The following is a 17,830-nucleotide window of genomic DNA, read 5'->3' on the forward strand; positions in this document are numbered from 1 at the left end:
AGTAAATTAAAAATATGATCTGTGAAAAATAAGTCGCCTCTGGCTCTATATTTGATTGTATAAGAAACCACAAAGCTTGAAGAAAAACAACCAATCTGAGAAAGAAGGCGTCAATCATTTGTCAACACACAAAAATTCCTACTAAACGTTTGTCATCGGGCAGTTGGAATCCGCGGAACATTTTTTTTTGACTGAATAGATGAATGAACTCAGATGGCAGCGAATCCCCCCCCCCCCCCCCCCCCACGATGCTGCTTATTAAAAACTGTGGCTTTATTACAACGGATAACCTTTATTTACATCCATTATCCGATTAAACAACAAGAGACGATTCACTTCTCCCTGCAAACTCCAAGTCGGCGCCATAAAAAGCGAAAAAAAAAAAAAAAAGCAGTGGCCTAATTGAGTTCATTTTAATTTCTGTGCAATCGGGCCAAATTAGTCAGGTGATAAATCAGCGGGACGGGCCTCACCTCCAGAAGAGGGCCTCATTTGCAGCTAATTACAAAACTGATTTCGACTGCAAGATCAATACCAAAACCAATTGGAAATGACTTGCAATCACAAAGAGCGTCGGCGAGAGTATTAAAAGGCTCGGGCGTGAAGAGGAGGCGGGGCCTGAGGGGGGGGCGGTCCGACTTAAAAAAGGAACCATCCAGAAAAATCCGTTTTAATTTAATGCAATATTAATCAGACCACTTTCCCTTTCATGGGGGGCCTCTCACTCCCCCCCCCCCCTCTCCCTTCCTGTGCAAAACGTGGCCCTATTAGCCAAGTGTCTGGGCGCTGTAGTGACGCATTAAAAAGCCATTCTGGCGACGCGGCTCTCAATGGACGGAGCCCCTCCCACACTTCTGCCTGCCATGTGGTCATCCCTTTTCATGCCGCGGCCCCCCATCTGCATGAGAAAAACGTCTGCCCAATAGAGCCAAACATCCGACCTTGTGCCAGCCGACAGTTGTAGCAGACAATTAGAGTTTATCGGCGATAGAAGCAGACAAGAGTGGGGTCACAGGCGTGCCCCCCACCCCCCCACCCACACCTCATGGGAGCAGGGCCCACAGAGACAAACCCATGGCCGCTGAACTCACACCGGGCCTCGGACTAATATTGTCCCACTCCGGAAGTCTCATCTCATTAAGGAGATAAAAAAAAAAAAACATGCTAGCAGCTGCCATCACCGAAAAAGAAAAAAAAAAAAAAAAAAGTTGTTATTTTGTATTGGATTTAAGATCTCAATGGAAACTGAGTAAAAATGTAAAATAATTATAAAGTGTTTTTTTTTTTTTTATATATTTGGCAAAAAAAAAAATCTGAATTTTTAACCTTTCATAATATAATACAGTAATATTACCCCAAAAATAGTAAAAAAATAAATTAAATAAAAACGAATAATAATAATAATAATAATAATAATAATAAATCAAAATAACGTATTAAAAGATTATTTTTTTTTAGTGGGGCTCTAATACAGTCAGTAGTTTTTTTTTCTATTATCAGTTCAATGTCTCATTGGACTCTGAAATGAATGCACAGAACAACAAAAAGTAAATAACAGTAATAAAAAGTAGCCGCCTTAAGTAGATATAAAAATCAGTTTTGGGTAACCGTTTTTTTGTTTGTTTGTTTTAACATCTGGCAGTTCATCATTTACCATTGTATCATTTTAAGCTCTCCATTAGACTTGAACTGCTTGACATCCAATTTGAAAAAAAAAAAAAAAGGAAAAATAGATGTGCTAAACCATTTGACCAATTATGGATCAAAAATGGACCGATCCACTTTATGGGTCAATATGACCCAACTTTTTGTTTGTTTTTTAATTTATTTTTTAAACAAATGACCCAATTGTTTTTCCCAAGTAAAGGATCTGACCAATATTTTATGTTTATGTTTTACATTAAAAGAGCCATTTATTGACTCAGTAGAGGCTCGGTTACCCATTTTTTAGAGTGTGCCGTGTTTAGAGAACATATTATAAAGATTTTTAACACCCTTTAACTTTTTGTATTCATGTCACCTTAAGCGTGACTTAAAAACGTAACAAAACGTGTAAGTCGGTTTTAGGGAGGTCGGTCCGAATTTAAAGGTGGGTGGCATCGGGCGCACGAGGGGGGGGGGGGGGGTGCAACAAAGCGGATCCGCTCAAGACCAAAAACTGGCGAGCACAAAAGGCCAGCTGACGCCTCCTCGCCATCCCCTGCAAATCCGAGGAAAAGCCCACTTCCTCTCAAACGCATTCATGATATGCTTCCACTCGCGGCCTCCACTCGCACAATGCTCTCACACAAAACGTATACTGGAGCCGGCGCCGGCATGAAGGAATTGTCTGCTTGCGTAACCCCTCCGTTGTCCGCCCCCTCAGGCTAATGAGTACTCGCTGCCTGGCCTCAATTCCAGCCTGGACGAAGTCAAGCCCAGTTTGCCGTCCAACGCCAACCCGGAGCTGGGCCCCAGCGTATCGCAAAGCTACCCCGTAGGTAAGATCAAGCCCCCCCCCCACCCCGGGGTTCCCGAGAGCGCTGTACGGGAATGTGTGAACATTAAAAAGTCAAACCCAACAAGTCAAGTGTGAAGGCTTTTTTAACGCGTTAGCGGAGCGTTAGCATCTGTCGTCGTCCGAGCATTTTTTTTTTTTGCTGAGCGAGCGGCTTGGAAATTGGGGCGCGGTGACAAGGTCCTTTGGGTGTCACTAGATCAGATTCGTCAGGGGGGGGGGGGGGGGGGGTTGACTGCTGGTTGGCTGCCTCTGTGATTTGTTCACTTTGTCACCTGGAGGAGGGGGGGTGAAAGTGGGTGGTGGTACGGGGGGGAGGGGGGAGCAGTTTGTGCGTCTTGGAACACGAGTAATGCGCCTCGGTAAATACGCTCTGGCACCTCCGCCGCCTCACTCTAACACCGTGATCATTTACTTCACCCTCCCGTGTCACCCTACAAACAGCCCCCCCCCCCCTCCTCCTCAACCCCGCCGTCACCACTGCACCCCCCCCCCCCGCCCCCCTTCGCCCAATCTCGCAGCCTACTTCTCTCCTTGTCACAGTTAATGATTGCCTGGCTAATTGAAATATTGTTTTCTTGTCGCTATTATTACCGAGACGGTTGTTGGGCTTAGTCCGGGTTCACGACGACTCTGTTGCCGGTCACCAAACCACAATGAGATCCTTTTTTTGTTTCTATTTCACAATCTTTGCCATGTCCTAAGGAAGATTCATGATTTGAATGCGAAACATTTCAACCGAACTGAATCGAATCATTGCATTTTAAAACGTACCGTCTTTGTCACACTTTGTTCATTTAGTTCATTGCGCTCCGTTCAAGATTCAGTCAAAACTGTGTATCAAGTTTGGAGATGTGATTGTTTAGGCTGAAATTATTACCGATAGGTGTCAGATCTATTTTTGGCATGGGCCAGAAGGCCGTAATGACTTTGAAACAGTCAAAATAGAAAATTTAAAACATAAAAATAAAAAAAAATAAAAAAAATAAAAAAAAATAAAAATAAAAATAAAAATAAAAATAAAAATAAAAATAAAAATAAAAATAAAAATAAAAATTTAAAATAAAATAATAATAATAATAATAAAAAGAAACATTCAAAATAGTTGTTCTATTTATTTTAAAAGGAGTTTGATAACAAAAAATGTATGTTTGCAGTATGTCAACGTTGAAGAACATGTACAATTTTGATGCAGATTTTAACACCAAATATGGAGCAGGCTACATGCACATGATTTGCCTTAGTGGGCTATATAATGTACAAGTAAAAAAAACAAAAAAAATTTGGAGCTGGTCTCGGGGCTTTGTCGATGCCCAATTTTTGCTGCCTTGAAATGCCATAAAAGCTTACATTCGTAGCTATTTAACATCATGCATAATACGGTTGAGTTATTCTGTCTGAACGTAGACGAACAACAATAATTACTAGGGATAAACCGATTATCGGACGGGCCGATTAGCAAATATCGGAATCGGCCTTTTTACGAATCTGAAGGCCGATAAAGCTGGCATCTCACTGATCGTCCAAAGACATTTTGAACAAATTCAGACAATTTTTCACAGTCTGCAGAGATCTTTTGAAACCTGGCAAAAAAAAAACAGATTAGCCACATTTGCATGCATTTGTCGCTCAGTGAGATAAAGGGAACTTTTAATTTATGGATTTATTTAAATATACACTGTATAAAAAAATGATGCTGACACTGGGAACTCCCTACACTTTTTATTTTTGATAAATTAAATAAATAAATAAATTCGAAAATGATGTGGAAAGTTTGGAAAACTTTATTTACGGAAGAAAACTTTAGGGAATTATTTACTTACTAAGTTTTTAATTTAACTTAAGAAGATCCTTGCAGTTTTTGTTAAATTTTTTAAACAAAGCTGTCAATTCTGTATGTGTTTAAAATTACAAGAAAAACTTTATTTATATATAAATTTTTTACGCTAATATTTTCTCTTTTACTACAAATGAATATCAGCTCCAAATATTGGTTATCCGTCTTCTTGACTAACTACTAATAATCGGTATCGGAATCGGCCTTAAAAAAAACCATATCGTCTATCACTAATAATTGCCCATTGAGAAAAAAGTTGACACCTGTAATTTTTGGGAGCTCCTTAGGAAGGCCATTAACTTTATACAGGAGCAACAAAAACTGGTTTGAACCGGAAAATCTTTTTGGATTTCCATTTGGAAATATATCGAGATATGGAATCAAGCTGTACTGTACTGAATTGAATCGTAATCCATCTGAGACCAACCGAATCGACATTTTTTTTTTCCAAATCAAACGGTCCTTGAATCCTTTCGCACCCCACATAATATTGGCAACCGAGTGAAATCCTCTTTTGTTGAGAGACATACACTACAATCATTTAACGTGTTTCATAATGTAGGGTTGTTCACTGCTTCTTGGCAGGAAAATAAACATTTCGAGGTCAAAGTAATGAAGCTCCTGTTGTGCCAAATATGAATGTCTCTCGTGGCTTTGTGTTAGTGATACAAACGCCTGGCAGGGCAATTGTAAGCAAAAAAAAAAAAAGGAGTTAAATGATGCTTAATATTTAGGCCGTGATCCAATTTCAAATTAATTGTGCGTTAACGAGGAGGAAACTTTCGAATGTTTTCCCCAACTAAAGTCATTGATCACGTTGATTTCGTACCACCGGAATTTGCATAATCTATTAGACTTGATTCATGAAGTCACGGCCAAGAAAACGGGATTGCGGCGGCACCGATAGACCATCTTTTGTGTCCTCTGCCGATCCTATTAGGCGCTTGAAAAGCAGCAGGCTCCACCGAGAAAGGATTTAAGGGCATTGTGAGAAGCATCGAAATCTTCTCTCTCCCTTTCCTCCACATTAAAGCACATTAACCTGCTAAATAGTCCCTTCTTACCCCCGAAAAAAGGCTCCATGAATATGTGGCTAGGATAATTGAACATTGTCAGGTAATTTCTATTGTTGATATGGGAAGTCATTTGATTTGATGAATCCCATCCGAGGTGTGCCGTCTTCTGCTTGAAATTCAAATAGACTCCATTTGTGAAGAACTTTGTGTGCGTGTGTGGATTTCCAACTCGTCAATGGCGAGATGGTTTTGATACGGCCGATTGTCCACTCGAGGTGTTTTTCTTCTGGTCTATCAATGGGAGTTTGGCGCTTCTCTACTGTGCATTCTGACAAAGTGAGAGTGTGTTATTCCCGACTGGGCCCGCTAATGGAGGCCTCAAAAGGCCTTTAAAGCACGTGTCGATGACACGCGCCATAATTGCTTTACACAAACGTTTGTCTGGGGGGGAAAAAAACACAAAGTTTGTCCGGGAAAAGTTTTTAGTAAAGGGATTTCTCCAACAACAAGAGAATGATATGATGTATTATGAGATTTTATGTTTTTATAGATATTAAGGGGAAGTATTAAATGTGTATAAAAGATTTGTATTTAGAGGATAAAAGACATTCCAGATGGATTAGTCTTTTTTTTTTTTTTTTTAGTAAGAGCAGGGGGAATATTGCAAGAGAAAAAAAAATCTTGATAATAGAATTTTATAGATTAAAGTTACATTACAATAATAGTCATTTCCACCAAAAAACTAAAGAATTTAAGTTTTACAGGTTTTCATGAAAAAAAATATTTAAAAAAAATTCACATTTTTTGCAGTGTAGAAAACTGCCTCACCTTAGAAAAATACAGCAGTTTTTTTTTTCCTGTATGAAAAGTATAACATCACAAGACAAAAATCTAATTTCTTCTGAAAAAAATATTTTTATTTAGGTTTTCTTTGGGTAGGCCACTAAAACTTTTTGGTGTCATTTTAAAGCGCAATATTGAAGACTAACTCCACTTTTGCCCGATTCGACATTGTTGCTTTTAAGACCCATGTTTTGCTGGTTGTTTAATAACATCACAAGAAAAAAAAATCAAATTTCTTCAGAAAAAATATTTTTATTTGGGTTTTCTTTGGGTAGGCCACTAAAACTTTTTGGTGTCATTTTAAAGCGCAATATTGAAGACTAACTCCACTTTTGCCAGATTCGACATTGTTGCTTTTAAGCACCATGTTTTGCTGGTTGTTAGTCCTAATAAACATGCTAGATGAGCAAAAGACGATCTCATGACATCTGGGTTCAGATGTGGATAAATCCATTTATTCTCACGTTTCCGTTACATTCCACTTGCATCGGGGCCAAATGAGGCAATGACACAACGCACCCAACACACAAACATGCATTGAAACGAACTTGCTGCATTAAGGTTGTAAAGTGCATTACTGCCACCTAGAGGACTGGAGTGGAACGTTTGGTTGCTCATCTTTTTTCATTGCGTAGCCGTGTCCATGTCAACGCATCCTTCGAGATGAATTATAAGTCTGCTATCACAAACGCAAACTAACCTTTGAGCGCACGTTTGATAATGAGCGACTTTCAGCCAGTGTTTGGGGATTTAAAGCAATTTGGCTCGCCAAACATTCTTTACTCCCTTGTAATTAATTAGGATGCTGGGGTTTTTTCACCCCTCCTTTTTTTTTGGCTTGTGAACGCCTCAAAGATGGAGGTCAAAGATTTGCGGTTGTTGCGGCGAACATGAAGGTGTCCCTGTCATGCTAGACTGCATCGAGCTAAAGAGGCAGTCGCTAATGGCCTCGCGCCGCTGCCAAATGAAGATGAAGTTTTGCTGTTTGCGCTTCTCGTTGTCATGCTCAAAACTTTCCGGGATTGTTTTGTCTTTGCCAAAGCACAACGTCACCCAGGATGACCCTGATGAGGATAAGCGGTATAGAAAAGAAATCTTTTCTTTGTCTCCTATGAAGGAATTGTAATGGCATTTGTTAGTCTGAAGATCCAGGGAGAGCTGGCGTAAAAGCGCCGCATGTTGCAGTACTATCATGAACCATGGGGGGGGCAGTGTTACAATTGGAAATCGATCATTAAGGTCCATGCCAAAAAAAGTATTGTCAGATTTTTAAGTAGCTAACGTTCTGAGTGTGTTTTCGGGATTATCAGCAGTTGTTGTTTGTATTTGTTTACAAAATATTGTGTAGAAAGTTGGGGCATAGGCCAAAAAAGACGGACACAAATGTTGGTGCAGATACAAGATTGCACGACACGCTACAGGCTGCAAATGTCACGTTGTTGCTCAGTAGATCAAATCAACCATAGCTCGATTCGCTGGCATTCAATCTAAAAGGACTGTCAAAAAGGCGGCAAACAATAATATAAAGAAGCCCATCTTTTAATGAGAATCTCTGTTGAGGAGGCAACAAAAGGCGAGGACGCAGCTAATGAGGCTATCGCGGCCGTAAACACGGTTTCCCCAACTGGTGCCCGCCCCGCAAACTGGAGGACATAAAGCAACAGTCGGCGAGCGCCAACTCAAATTCGCCGGAAAAGAAGCAACAAATGCCAACATGTCCTTCAGTGACTCAAATCTTTCCTTGGCAGAGGTAATCAACGACTACAGACTGGATTGACTTCCTCTTTTAAAGGTCGGAGGAGCAATCCCATTTCCCAATGAAGGGTTAACCAAGAAGGACTGCATTGATATCCCGATCAAACTTCGGATCGGTAGCGCGGTTAGCATTGATCTGGCATCGGCTACTCACGTCTGCCGCAAATACTCTCAAATCTCAGTGGCGGTTTCACTTGAGAACGTGATTCTCAGCTAGAGAAGCATCTGCCGCCATCATGCAAAGACATGGTTGGGTTACTCGCGACAATTGTGACCAGGGTGTCTCAAATACACACGGACGCACAATAGGCCTCACCGCTGGCGGAGCAAAACACTCCACACCCACCCTCAGCACTCCCACGGCTCCCTTTGACGCGAGTGCACTGGCTTGTGGCAAACTAATTCTTTTTGTGGGCCTAAAATGGCCTCCTGCTTAGGCACATTTACCAGACTGGTCTCTAAAAAAAAATAATAATACATTTAAAAAAAGCTTCTTTCTTTTTTTTTTTTTGGACACTCACTTTCTATTGTATTTTTATCTGTAGTCTCTTTATTAAACAAATAAATGAATGAGTATTTTTTTTATAAAATTATCTCCATACCTCGTAGCCAGTATTTTTTATTCTATTTTAACTTTATTTAATTCACTCATTAGAAATTTTACACACACTTACACACACACACACACGCACATACACATTCTCACCCACATACAAAAAATATATATTTTTAAAAATATTTAATTTTCTTTCTTTTTTTTTAAATAATTTTTTTTTTTAATATTAAAAAAAAAAAAAAAAGAGCGCAATGATGATGACATGTAAAATTGGTAAAATTACCGAATGAACAATACTGAGCTCTCCAGAAAAAAAAAAAAAAGAAATTTTGCTCAAGAGCTCTAGGGGTTATAGCGCCACCTGTTGCTTTGGCATGCGCCTGACCACCTTTTTCAAATGGAGATTCTAATTATATATTTATTTATTACAAAATAAGCATAAAATGAGTCAGAAATCCAGTCATTTCTGTAGTTTTCCCAACAGCGTATTTAGGTAGTAGTGTAACTCTACTCACTACTTTTTAGCTAGCAAAGTAAATGATATCTGATGATGTAGCAGCTCAACAATGTCTCCAACAGGCCATGCTGGCTGCATCTCACTGATTTCAAATATTCTTCTCCACGTCAACGCCAACGCTTCATACACAGACAACCCTTTTTTTTTTTTTTTGTGGCATCTTGTCCTCATTAAAGTTCCATCGGGAGAGTCGTTTTTTTTTTTTTTTTTCTTGTTCCCCCTTTTTGAGCCCTCGCCGCCACAATATAGCGGGGCCACTGGTCCACAATGGCGCCTGTGCAGATTGAGGTTACGTGCCGCGCTCCAAAAAACATCCCCGCGGGCCAGCGAGGACGACCCGAACCGTCACTCTCAATTACGGAGCTGAATATGTGGCAGACGCGCTGGTGGCGCTCCGCAGAGGGGGCCCGCGGGCTCAAATACTCAAAAGGCGCAACAGAGCTGAATCAGCAAAAGAGTGCAACATGTTGCACATATGAAACGTGTACCATGATATGGATTAAGTAAATGTATCCCGTTGGTCAGTTCCCAAGTAGTCAGAGCTTATTGTTGTGATTATGTTCACTAATAATTTTTGTATGAAAAGCTATGAAATTCTCATGACGCTGAACAGTTTTTGCCGTTTTTGCCGTTTTTGTGTATCGGCCTTTTTTCCCAAAATCTGACGGCTGATAAAAGGTAAAGATAAAACCCTGGGAACTTCCTGAACCTTTTGTTTTTGTTCGACATTAAAACAAAGAAAAGTGAAAGTTTAAGATTTCAGTTTTTTTTTTTTAATTTAGAAAAAAACACTTCTTTAAGTCTTCATTTAACTTTTTAAGACGTACTGATAACCTTGGGAGCTCCCTAGAGATTTTTTTTTTAGACATTTAAAAGGAAGTTAATATATTGTCTAAGATTTTTTTTTTTTAATGAAAAAAAAAACCGTTAGAAAAATTGTTCAATAAGCATTCCTGCTTTAAGACATTGCAACAAAGTCAAGATTGACATTTGTATTTTTTAAAATTTTGACGCCAATATTTCAACCCCCCTTTTTTACTGAAAATTAATATCGGCCTCCTTGACTAAGGATCGGCATCGGCCCAAAAAAAAACAGTACTGAATATTTCAATCTATTCAAGAGCACTTTGAATTAATCTATTCTAGTTTCCTAAAAATATATATATTTTTTTAGTATATGATGGCATTCAAATCATTGTTTGCCAATTAAGAACAATCACAATATAAGCAACATAAGCCTTATAAAAAAAATAAAAAATAAAATAAATTGTTTAAATAACTGTAAGAAAATTCTCAAACTATTTGTTTGAAATACTACAAAATTCTTGATTCACTTTTGAAAAGAAAGATTAAAACAGACTTTTTTTCTTTCTTTTTTAAATGCAAAAAAAGTGAAGAAGAAAAAGTTTTGGAGTGATTTTAGTTAGTTTCTCCCCAAAAATAAAAAAGGGATTATATCTTACATATTGTTATCATTCAAATAGCAAAACTTTATTGCTATTGTCTTCAGTATTAACAAAGCATGTCTGGTTCTTTTGTCATGTTTGTCTGCTCAGGTCGGGACATGGCCAACACAACATTACCCGGCTACCCCCCTCACGTCCCCCCCACAGGCCAGGGCAGCTACCCGACTTCTACGCTCGCTGGAATGGTTCCTGGTAAGCGCCAATTAGCAAACTTGACGTCTACTCTATTTGCTGACATTAACCCCCTTGAGGGTCTAATGCCCCATTTAAAAAAAAAAAAACTAGCATGAAAGTTTTGCTTGTCATTGAAAAGTTAGCTAAGAAGCTAATCAACAGAAAATGAGAATGACTATTATTTTTCATACATAAAATGACCATGACATCACGTCAAAAATAAATAAATAAATAAATTGGAAGTAGCGAAGTCGTGAATTGGAATTCCAGGAGTTTGACAAATAAAAATGTTCAGGTGCAAATTCCCCAAGACAAACGTACCTCGACTTTCTCGCCTCACTCCAGTTGTCGTGCGATGTTCCAGACCGTTCGCCCTGCACACAAAGAACGAGATTTAGTGTCGGGCGCCAAACACTGTTAAAGCAAAGCCATTCCTCAGCGGCTTCATATAAATTATGGCCTTTATTGTCTCGTAAAGGAAGCAAAGGTGTCGAACCGTCGCCGCCGCGCTCGCCGACACTTCCCCTTTTCTCCCGTGAAATTCTGTGGCTAAAAGCTCAAAGCGAGATTTATGGCGCTGAATGCAAAATGTATGCATGGAGCAGTTTATTAATAACACTTGCCATTTATTAGTAGACCGGCTCGGAATTAAAAACGGGGGAAGAAGAATGGGTAGATATCCATAAATGGGACGCGGAAAGGCGGCCTCAGTGTCACCTCCTGTATTGTTCACTGTTGCATAACTTAAGCCAAATGAAAAAGAAATAAATTACGTGCCTGAACGGTCACACGTCGATGACTATCGTTTTTTTTTTCTTTCCCCCACCTCCTCGACTGTCGTGAGAAATGGCGGCTGGGGTGCGAAAAATGTGTTGTTTTTTTTCCAAGGGATTGAAATTTTAATTGTTTGTTGTCTTGTTTTGCAGGGAGCGAGTTTTCGGGGAACCCATACAGTCATCCACAGTACACCACCTACAATGAAGCTTGGCGATTCAGCAATCCGGCATTACTAAGTGAGTACTGCTAGCTTAGCCTGCTAGCTCACTTGCTAGCCTGCTACTATTTCCACATGCTCCTTAGCTAGCTTTATTTTTCAGGTAATTAACTACTGTTTGGTTGAAAATTAGACCAAAATGTCACCATTTTCTTTTCAGAAAATATGTATTTCATTAAAAGAAACAAGTCTACAAATTAATTGCATATCTTATTTCATTTCACATACATTAGATCAGCCGCTAACTAGCCGCTAACAAGCTTGCTAATCTACTGCCACATACCCTTTGGATAATTTCATCACATCATTGGCTAATCTTTAATAGAAAAATATGACAACACTTTTACATTTTTTTCACAAAACTGTATTATTCAAAAAAGGTGTCAACGGGTTCATTGTTAGGCACAACTGTGGAGTTAGCATCCACAAAGATGGCTAACATGCCCAACTCCAGAATGCTATATTTTACTATGAAGACAGAATTGAAAGTTATTGTGGGTTACGTTGTTGATGACGATATTAGAAACAGATCAAAAATATTTAATATTTAAGATAATGTTATTTATTATCTATTCGTTAACATATGACCCTATTTAATCAGTGCAATAACTAATAAATTAATTTAAAAAAAATGAGAGGTACTGTTGGCCTATTGTCAAGAGCATATTGAAGTGCCAGGCTAAATTAACAAATCAAATAAACTCTGATTTTACATCCACAATATTAAAAAAATATAGATAAAATAATAATAATAATAAATATATATATTCAGAAGTTATCACTATAATATTAGTTTATATTGCTTTTTACAGCCCCTGTAACATGCATGTAGTTTTAATGCTGTACAGTATTTACAAATTGCAGCTGAAAACGTCCTCATAGTTCTACATGACGTAAACTTTTGCAACAGTGAGAATTGCTGACAATATAAATTTCAAGAAAATAAAAATGCCGTTACTCATTGTTTCAAATGGTGCGTTCTTCTGTTAACTTCCAGGTTCCCCTTATTATTATAGTGCCGCGTCGAGAGGCTCCGTCCCACCCACTGCTGCCGCTGCCTATGATCGCCACTAGTTACCATGGAAACCAAATCAACCTGCAGGACCACCGCCTCAGCCTCCATATTTGAGCACAGTGAGGACACAGAGCTCACACGATGAGGCCACTTTTTTGAGGGGCGGGTTGGGGTGTTAAGTGGCTGTTCAAGATGTCTCCAACTTGATGAACAGTAAACGGTTGTGGAAAAGTGAGAAGAAGAAAAAGAAAAAAAAGAAAAACTAAAATCAGCCATTGTGGATCAATACTGTACATTCCTTTGCTTGGCAGCTCTCAGCAGGGACTGTTTGGGGCTTCAAAATGTAGCAGCGGCCTTTTATTTTCCTATTTCTCCTCCCCTTAAATACTCAAGTAAAACGGGAACGCCGCGAGATGAGCCGGCTGCATTTTCATCCATCATCCAGCATGGCGGAATGCCGTGAGAAGATTAGGACTCTGTGATACACAATCAACATGTTAAAAAAAAAAGAGAAAAAAAGTGCAGTGTGTTGCCATGAAAGCAAGTGGATGTATCTTAATAATATTTTTTATTTCAGTTTTTTCCCCAATAATTTAAAGGACTAAACTGCTGTGTCAGGATTTGAAAGGCAACATTTTGTGTCCTTTTTTTTTTCTTACTGTTTGTTGTTGATTTTGCACTATTTTCAAAGGTTTGCAACACTGGAGCGTTATTATATATGCAGGAATTCTTTATGCATATGTGCTTTAGGTTCGGCACTTAAAGCGACGCATCTCGACAACGTGCACTACTGCTGGATGTTTTCATTTAAGTTGATCAAGTCTTTGGCAGGACAGGATCCAACAGCCATCCCCCCCCCCCTTATGTCGAGAATAAAAAACAAAAAATTGAAATTCATTATTAAAGGCCTTGGAGTCAAAAATCAGGTCAATGCCTTAAAACAAAAACAAAAAAAAACGCGTCATAATTTCAGCCATAGTTTTTTTTGTGTTTTTTTGACTGAATGTAATTCACATTTGCCAAAGACTTTTTTTGTTGTTTATTTACAGCAGCCTATCATTGAGATCAGTGTTATTAATATTATTTCCATTGGTTGTTATTAATATTATTAGGGACAAGCCACATGCTTCAGGAGGAAGTCTAAATGTATACATTCTATGCAGTGCAGATGGTCATCATATGCATTTGAAGCTGTTAAAAAGGTGCAGTGGGTGGAGTTTATTTAATGTTCATTTGTAGGAGCGTGTCTGCGTGCGTGTGCGTGTCTGCGTGTGTGACAAAACACTTCATGTAAATACACTAAGAACTGTCTTTCATGTTCATGGGTATTATCTCTTTCATTAATGCTGGTCACAATTGTATAATAATAATAAAAAAATAATAAAAAAAAAAACGTGTCTGAAATCTTTTACCAAAAACATGGCTGTTATTTAATCAATTATTTATTTATTTTAGGCAAAAAATATGCCGGCCCTTTATTGGTTAATAATGTTTTGGAGGTTTTAGACTACTAAATACATATTTTTGATCATGGATTTATATACATATATCAAAGCCTCTGGTGGCTTGAATTTATCCCACGAGGTGATGACCACCAGCTAGCTAGCAGCTAGCTAGCAGCTCGCTTTCAGGGCTCCTTACAGCCAACTGCTAGCGGGCTAATCTGCAGCGTCACCACTTCACTTTGGAATTGAAATAACGACGCCGAGTGCTCTGTCAATTGTGGCATGGTCAGGGAAGATGCATTTTTTCGGGGGTGTAGGCATAGCTTGCTAGCTAGCTAGCTAACTGCCTGCTGGAGTAGTAAAAAAAAAAAGAAAAGAAAAAGAACTTGGCCTAAGAAGAATAACTAAAAGCAGTTCGCAATTGTAGGCACTGTTTTAGCCACACCCAAAAAAACTGAAATGAAAAAAAAGCTCTACACACCACAATTAAGTACTGCAGAGGTTTTTGTCTTTATCTTTAAACAAAATGGATTTATAAACAAATGTATAATTATACTTAAAAATTTCCTTATGTTTTGGCTTTTTATAGCTGTTCCTCTGAGGTTTTTCGAATGTCATGTCGGGCCGCATCAAATGCTCCGGGGGTCCATATATCGCCCGCGCGCAGTTGCTTGCCCAACCCTAAAATGAGGGTGCAAAAATGCAGACATCATGATTTATTTCCTTCTTTTAAAGTACAAAAATGAAAAAAAAAAAATTGTATAAATGTCTCCTACTAACGAGCCTGTTTAGAGAAAAATGAAGCGACTTCTCAGGTGTAACCGCGATCACGTGCCTTAGAGGCGGGAGCCGCAGAATGTTTTCTCCGATTCGGATCAGCGAGCAGCGCATAAAGTGTTTAACCCCCTCTCTCTCTCTCTCTCTCTCTCTCTCTCTCTCTCTCTCTCTCTCTCTCTCTCTCTCTCTCTCTCTCTCTCTCTCTTTCTCTCTCTCCCTCTCACCGCTTTGTAAAGTTGAATTAATTTTTTTCCTCTCTCTCTCTCGTCGCCTCGGAATTCAATTTGCGCTTAAGTTGCAGCCGCCGCTAGATTTATGCGTGAAATCCCTCCTCAACCAAACCCCCCACCCCCCCCACCCCCCCTCTTCCTCTCACTCGCTCTCTCTGGAAGCTTATTTTCACTCTTTTCTTCTCGCCGTAATCCCTTCGCCTGGTACGACTTAGTTACGTCGTTATTGATTTACAGCCGGCGGACACCGTCTCGATTAGCCGTGTGCAATTGGCGAAGGATTTGGGCGCGCGATAAAAAGCACTGCGTACATGTGACAGCACGTCGGGGGGTGGGGGGGGGCGCTAATGGGACGTTTAGTGCGCTGTTGGAAAATAAGCGTACAGTAAGAGTTCATTTTCTAGCCCTCAAAACCACACAGACATTAGAGGTAAGTGACCCATCACTAAATCCCACCTACCGCTTAGTTACTGATGCTCAGGCCCTCAAGCTTTCGAAAACTAGTATGACCTCAAGACAGTAGCGTGATGTCAGCATTTAAAGACCCAGTGTGTAGTTCTTATCGCCATCTAGTGGTCATAGAATAGCAGTAGAAGCACGCGGGGGGGAGGGGGGGGGGGCATGCACACTACAGTGGCTCAGAGAGGCCACACTTTAACCGGAGTAGCTAACAAGAGCGGCGATCGGGAGTTAGTCGGAGCCATAGGCTGGCTTGGCTAACAAGAGCAGCTAGCCGAAGGCGCTAGTAAAAAAACAAACAAAACAAAAAACAGCTAGTAAAAGCTTGCAAGAGCAAAGCAGAAAGTGACAAGTGACGGGCCCGAATCACCTGCAGGTAAGCTGTGGTCGACAAATTGGGTCCGACACTCGATGCAAGCGCCACCCGGGCTAACTACATTCGCAAAGTTATCCTTTGGTCATCCGTAGCAGGAAGATGGCGGCGAAACATGACAGTTGTAGTAAGGTGAGACTACAGCCATTTAATATAATTAGTGATTACTAGACTTATGCACTACAAGATATTTTTTGCATACTACAGTTGTTTTTTAAAATGAATTAATTATTAGTTCACCACTAGAAAATTTTTACAATTATTTTATTATTTACAACCCCCAGGCAATGCCAATTTTTTATTCTTATTAACTCATTCACTCCCAGCCATTTTCACCGAAGCAAGCCCCTTCGCTCCAGGCTTTTTTATTTAATTTTTTTTATTTTTTACTGGATTTTAACCAAAACAAAGCTGTCTATTTAAAGCCAATTTTTTTTTTGGGGGGGGGGGGGTTAAGCCTATTCTACAATGTTGTTTAATTCATAGCACCCCGGGTGGAGTGCCAGGAGTTTGTCATTCACAGCCCTTGTTATGAAAAAAAGGAAAAGGTGGGCAGGGGAGAAAAAGGCTCAGAATTCCCAAAGCTGATTTATCCTATTTAGAAACTTTTCCGTGTCGCCTTCCCCGTCTAAATTGCCGTCTCTCTCCTGTGAAGGCAGTAAAGTCTGAACCAGGATGTAACTGTCAATCATGCTCAACTCGACTGCACTGCATGACAACAGACATATAAATATACAGTATTTGGTGTACTGTATTTGAGACCGGTTCGGAAATATGCCATTGGTTCCAAACGAGCATATTAAGCATATTCGAATGGTGCTATTTGCACAAAATCTAAGCTACTATTAAGATCATTGGCAAATTAAAAGTACAACAGGAGTAGATGAGGTGGAGGCACATCGCTGGTTCTTAGCCTTTTATTAGTGGTTGCGCTTATTTGTAATGAACTCTAAGTTTGACACTTTTGTTGAGTGTTACTCAAATATACCGTGGATGACACGGAAGCAAGTTTAGGACCCGTGTACTTGACTCATGTAGGACGGCGTCAGAACCGTTGTTGACCTTTCTAACTGCTGACTGCACACGCCGCGTGTACTAGCGTACGCTACGAATATGCTGCGACGGCCAAATGCTAATTTGGTTAGTGGCGTGTCAAATGCACAATAAATCCTCGGGATGTTATCTTTTTCTTTTTTTTTTTTCTTCGCCGGTGACACGGCGAGACGACGGCGTGGAAATATGAAAATGCGTTTCACATCTTCATATTCCTGGAGCGGCGGTTGGGTGGGAAGGATGCGCTGCTTTATGTGCTGTATCTAATTGGATGTGGCAATATGTAATACGATTCTCCGCTATCCATCAATCGGCGCGTTAGACCTGTTTGTACGGACGTGTCAGCGGGGCAGCCTAGCTTGTTATGATGCCTGAGCACCAATTATGAGGTGATTCTCCACTCGGTGTGAGGACATCGGCGGGACACTTGAGGGGAGGTTCCTAATGAGTGAGCATTGATTGGCCGGATAAGTGCTTGACAAGCTAGCGTGAGAATAAGACGGGAAAAAGAATGAAACGCTCGGTGGTGGACGGGCGACTAGATTTCCTTACTCAATTAAAGGTCTACATGGATGTAGCTCAGATTTGGTTGCTCAGATTGGTGACAAATTTCTGACTGTTGAAATAAATAAATAAATAAAATTCCCATCTTACACCGTTTTTAAATTGTGCTAAATAAACAAACAAAATCAAATAAATAAATAAATAAATAAGGGGCGATTAATTTTTTAAAATCAGAATTAATCGTATGACTTTAACAGTTAACTCACGATTAATTTTTATACCTGTTCTAAATGTACAATAAAGTTTTCATACTCTTGTT

The 17,830-nt window shown here is 39.6% G+C and overlaps 2 protein-coding genes across 24 annotated transcripts in view; one reads left to right on the top strand and one right to left on the bottom strand.

Moving 5' to 3' along the window:
* Positions 1-14,015, top strand: part of LOC144038298 (paired box protein Pax-2a-like) — a 30,405-nt gene extending 16,390 nt beyond the window's left edge. Inside the window, exons 7-10 of one of the 2 annotated variants that reach the window (XM_077550662.1) lie at positions 2,366-2,480; positions 10,578-10,679; positions 11,588-11,674; positions 12,653-14,015. In XM_077550662.1, coding sequence (XP_077406788.1) covers positions 2,366-2,480; positions 10,578-10,679; positions 11,588-11,674; positions 12,653-12,729 — 381 coding nt within the window. In that variant the 3' untranslated portion in view covers positions 12,730-14,015. The remainder of the gene's footprint in view (positions 1-2,365; positions 2,481-10,577; positions 10,680-11,587; positions 11,675-12,652) is intronic. The other variant, XM_077550661.1, reaches the window with a different exon arrangement.
* The window catches only part of fbxl15 (F-box and leucine-rich repeat protein 15), a 158,969-nt gene that overhangs the window by 109,383 nt on the left and 31,756 nt on the right, over positions 1-17,830 (bottom strand). For all 22 annotated transcript variants that reach the window (XM_077550693.1, XM_077550674.1, XM_077550676.1 and 19 more), the window contains one exon: positions 10,983-11,035. The gene's annotated coding sequence lies outside the window, so the exon portion shown is untranslated. The remainder of the gene's footprint in view (positions 1-10,982; positions 11,036-17,830) is intronic.

The sequence above is a fragment of the Vanacampus margaritifer genome, chromosome 18, assembly GCF_051991255.1.
Source record: "Vanacampus margaritifer isolate UIUO_Vmar chromosome 18, RoL_Vmar_1.0, whole genome shotgun sequence".
NCBI lineage: Eukaryota > Metazoa > Chordata > Actinopteri > Syngnathiformes > Syngnathidae > Vanacampus > Vanacampus margaritifer.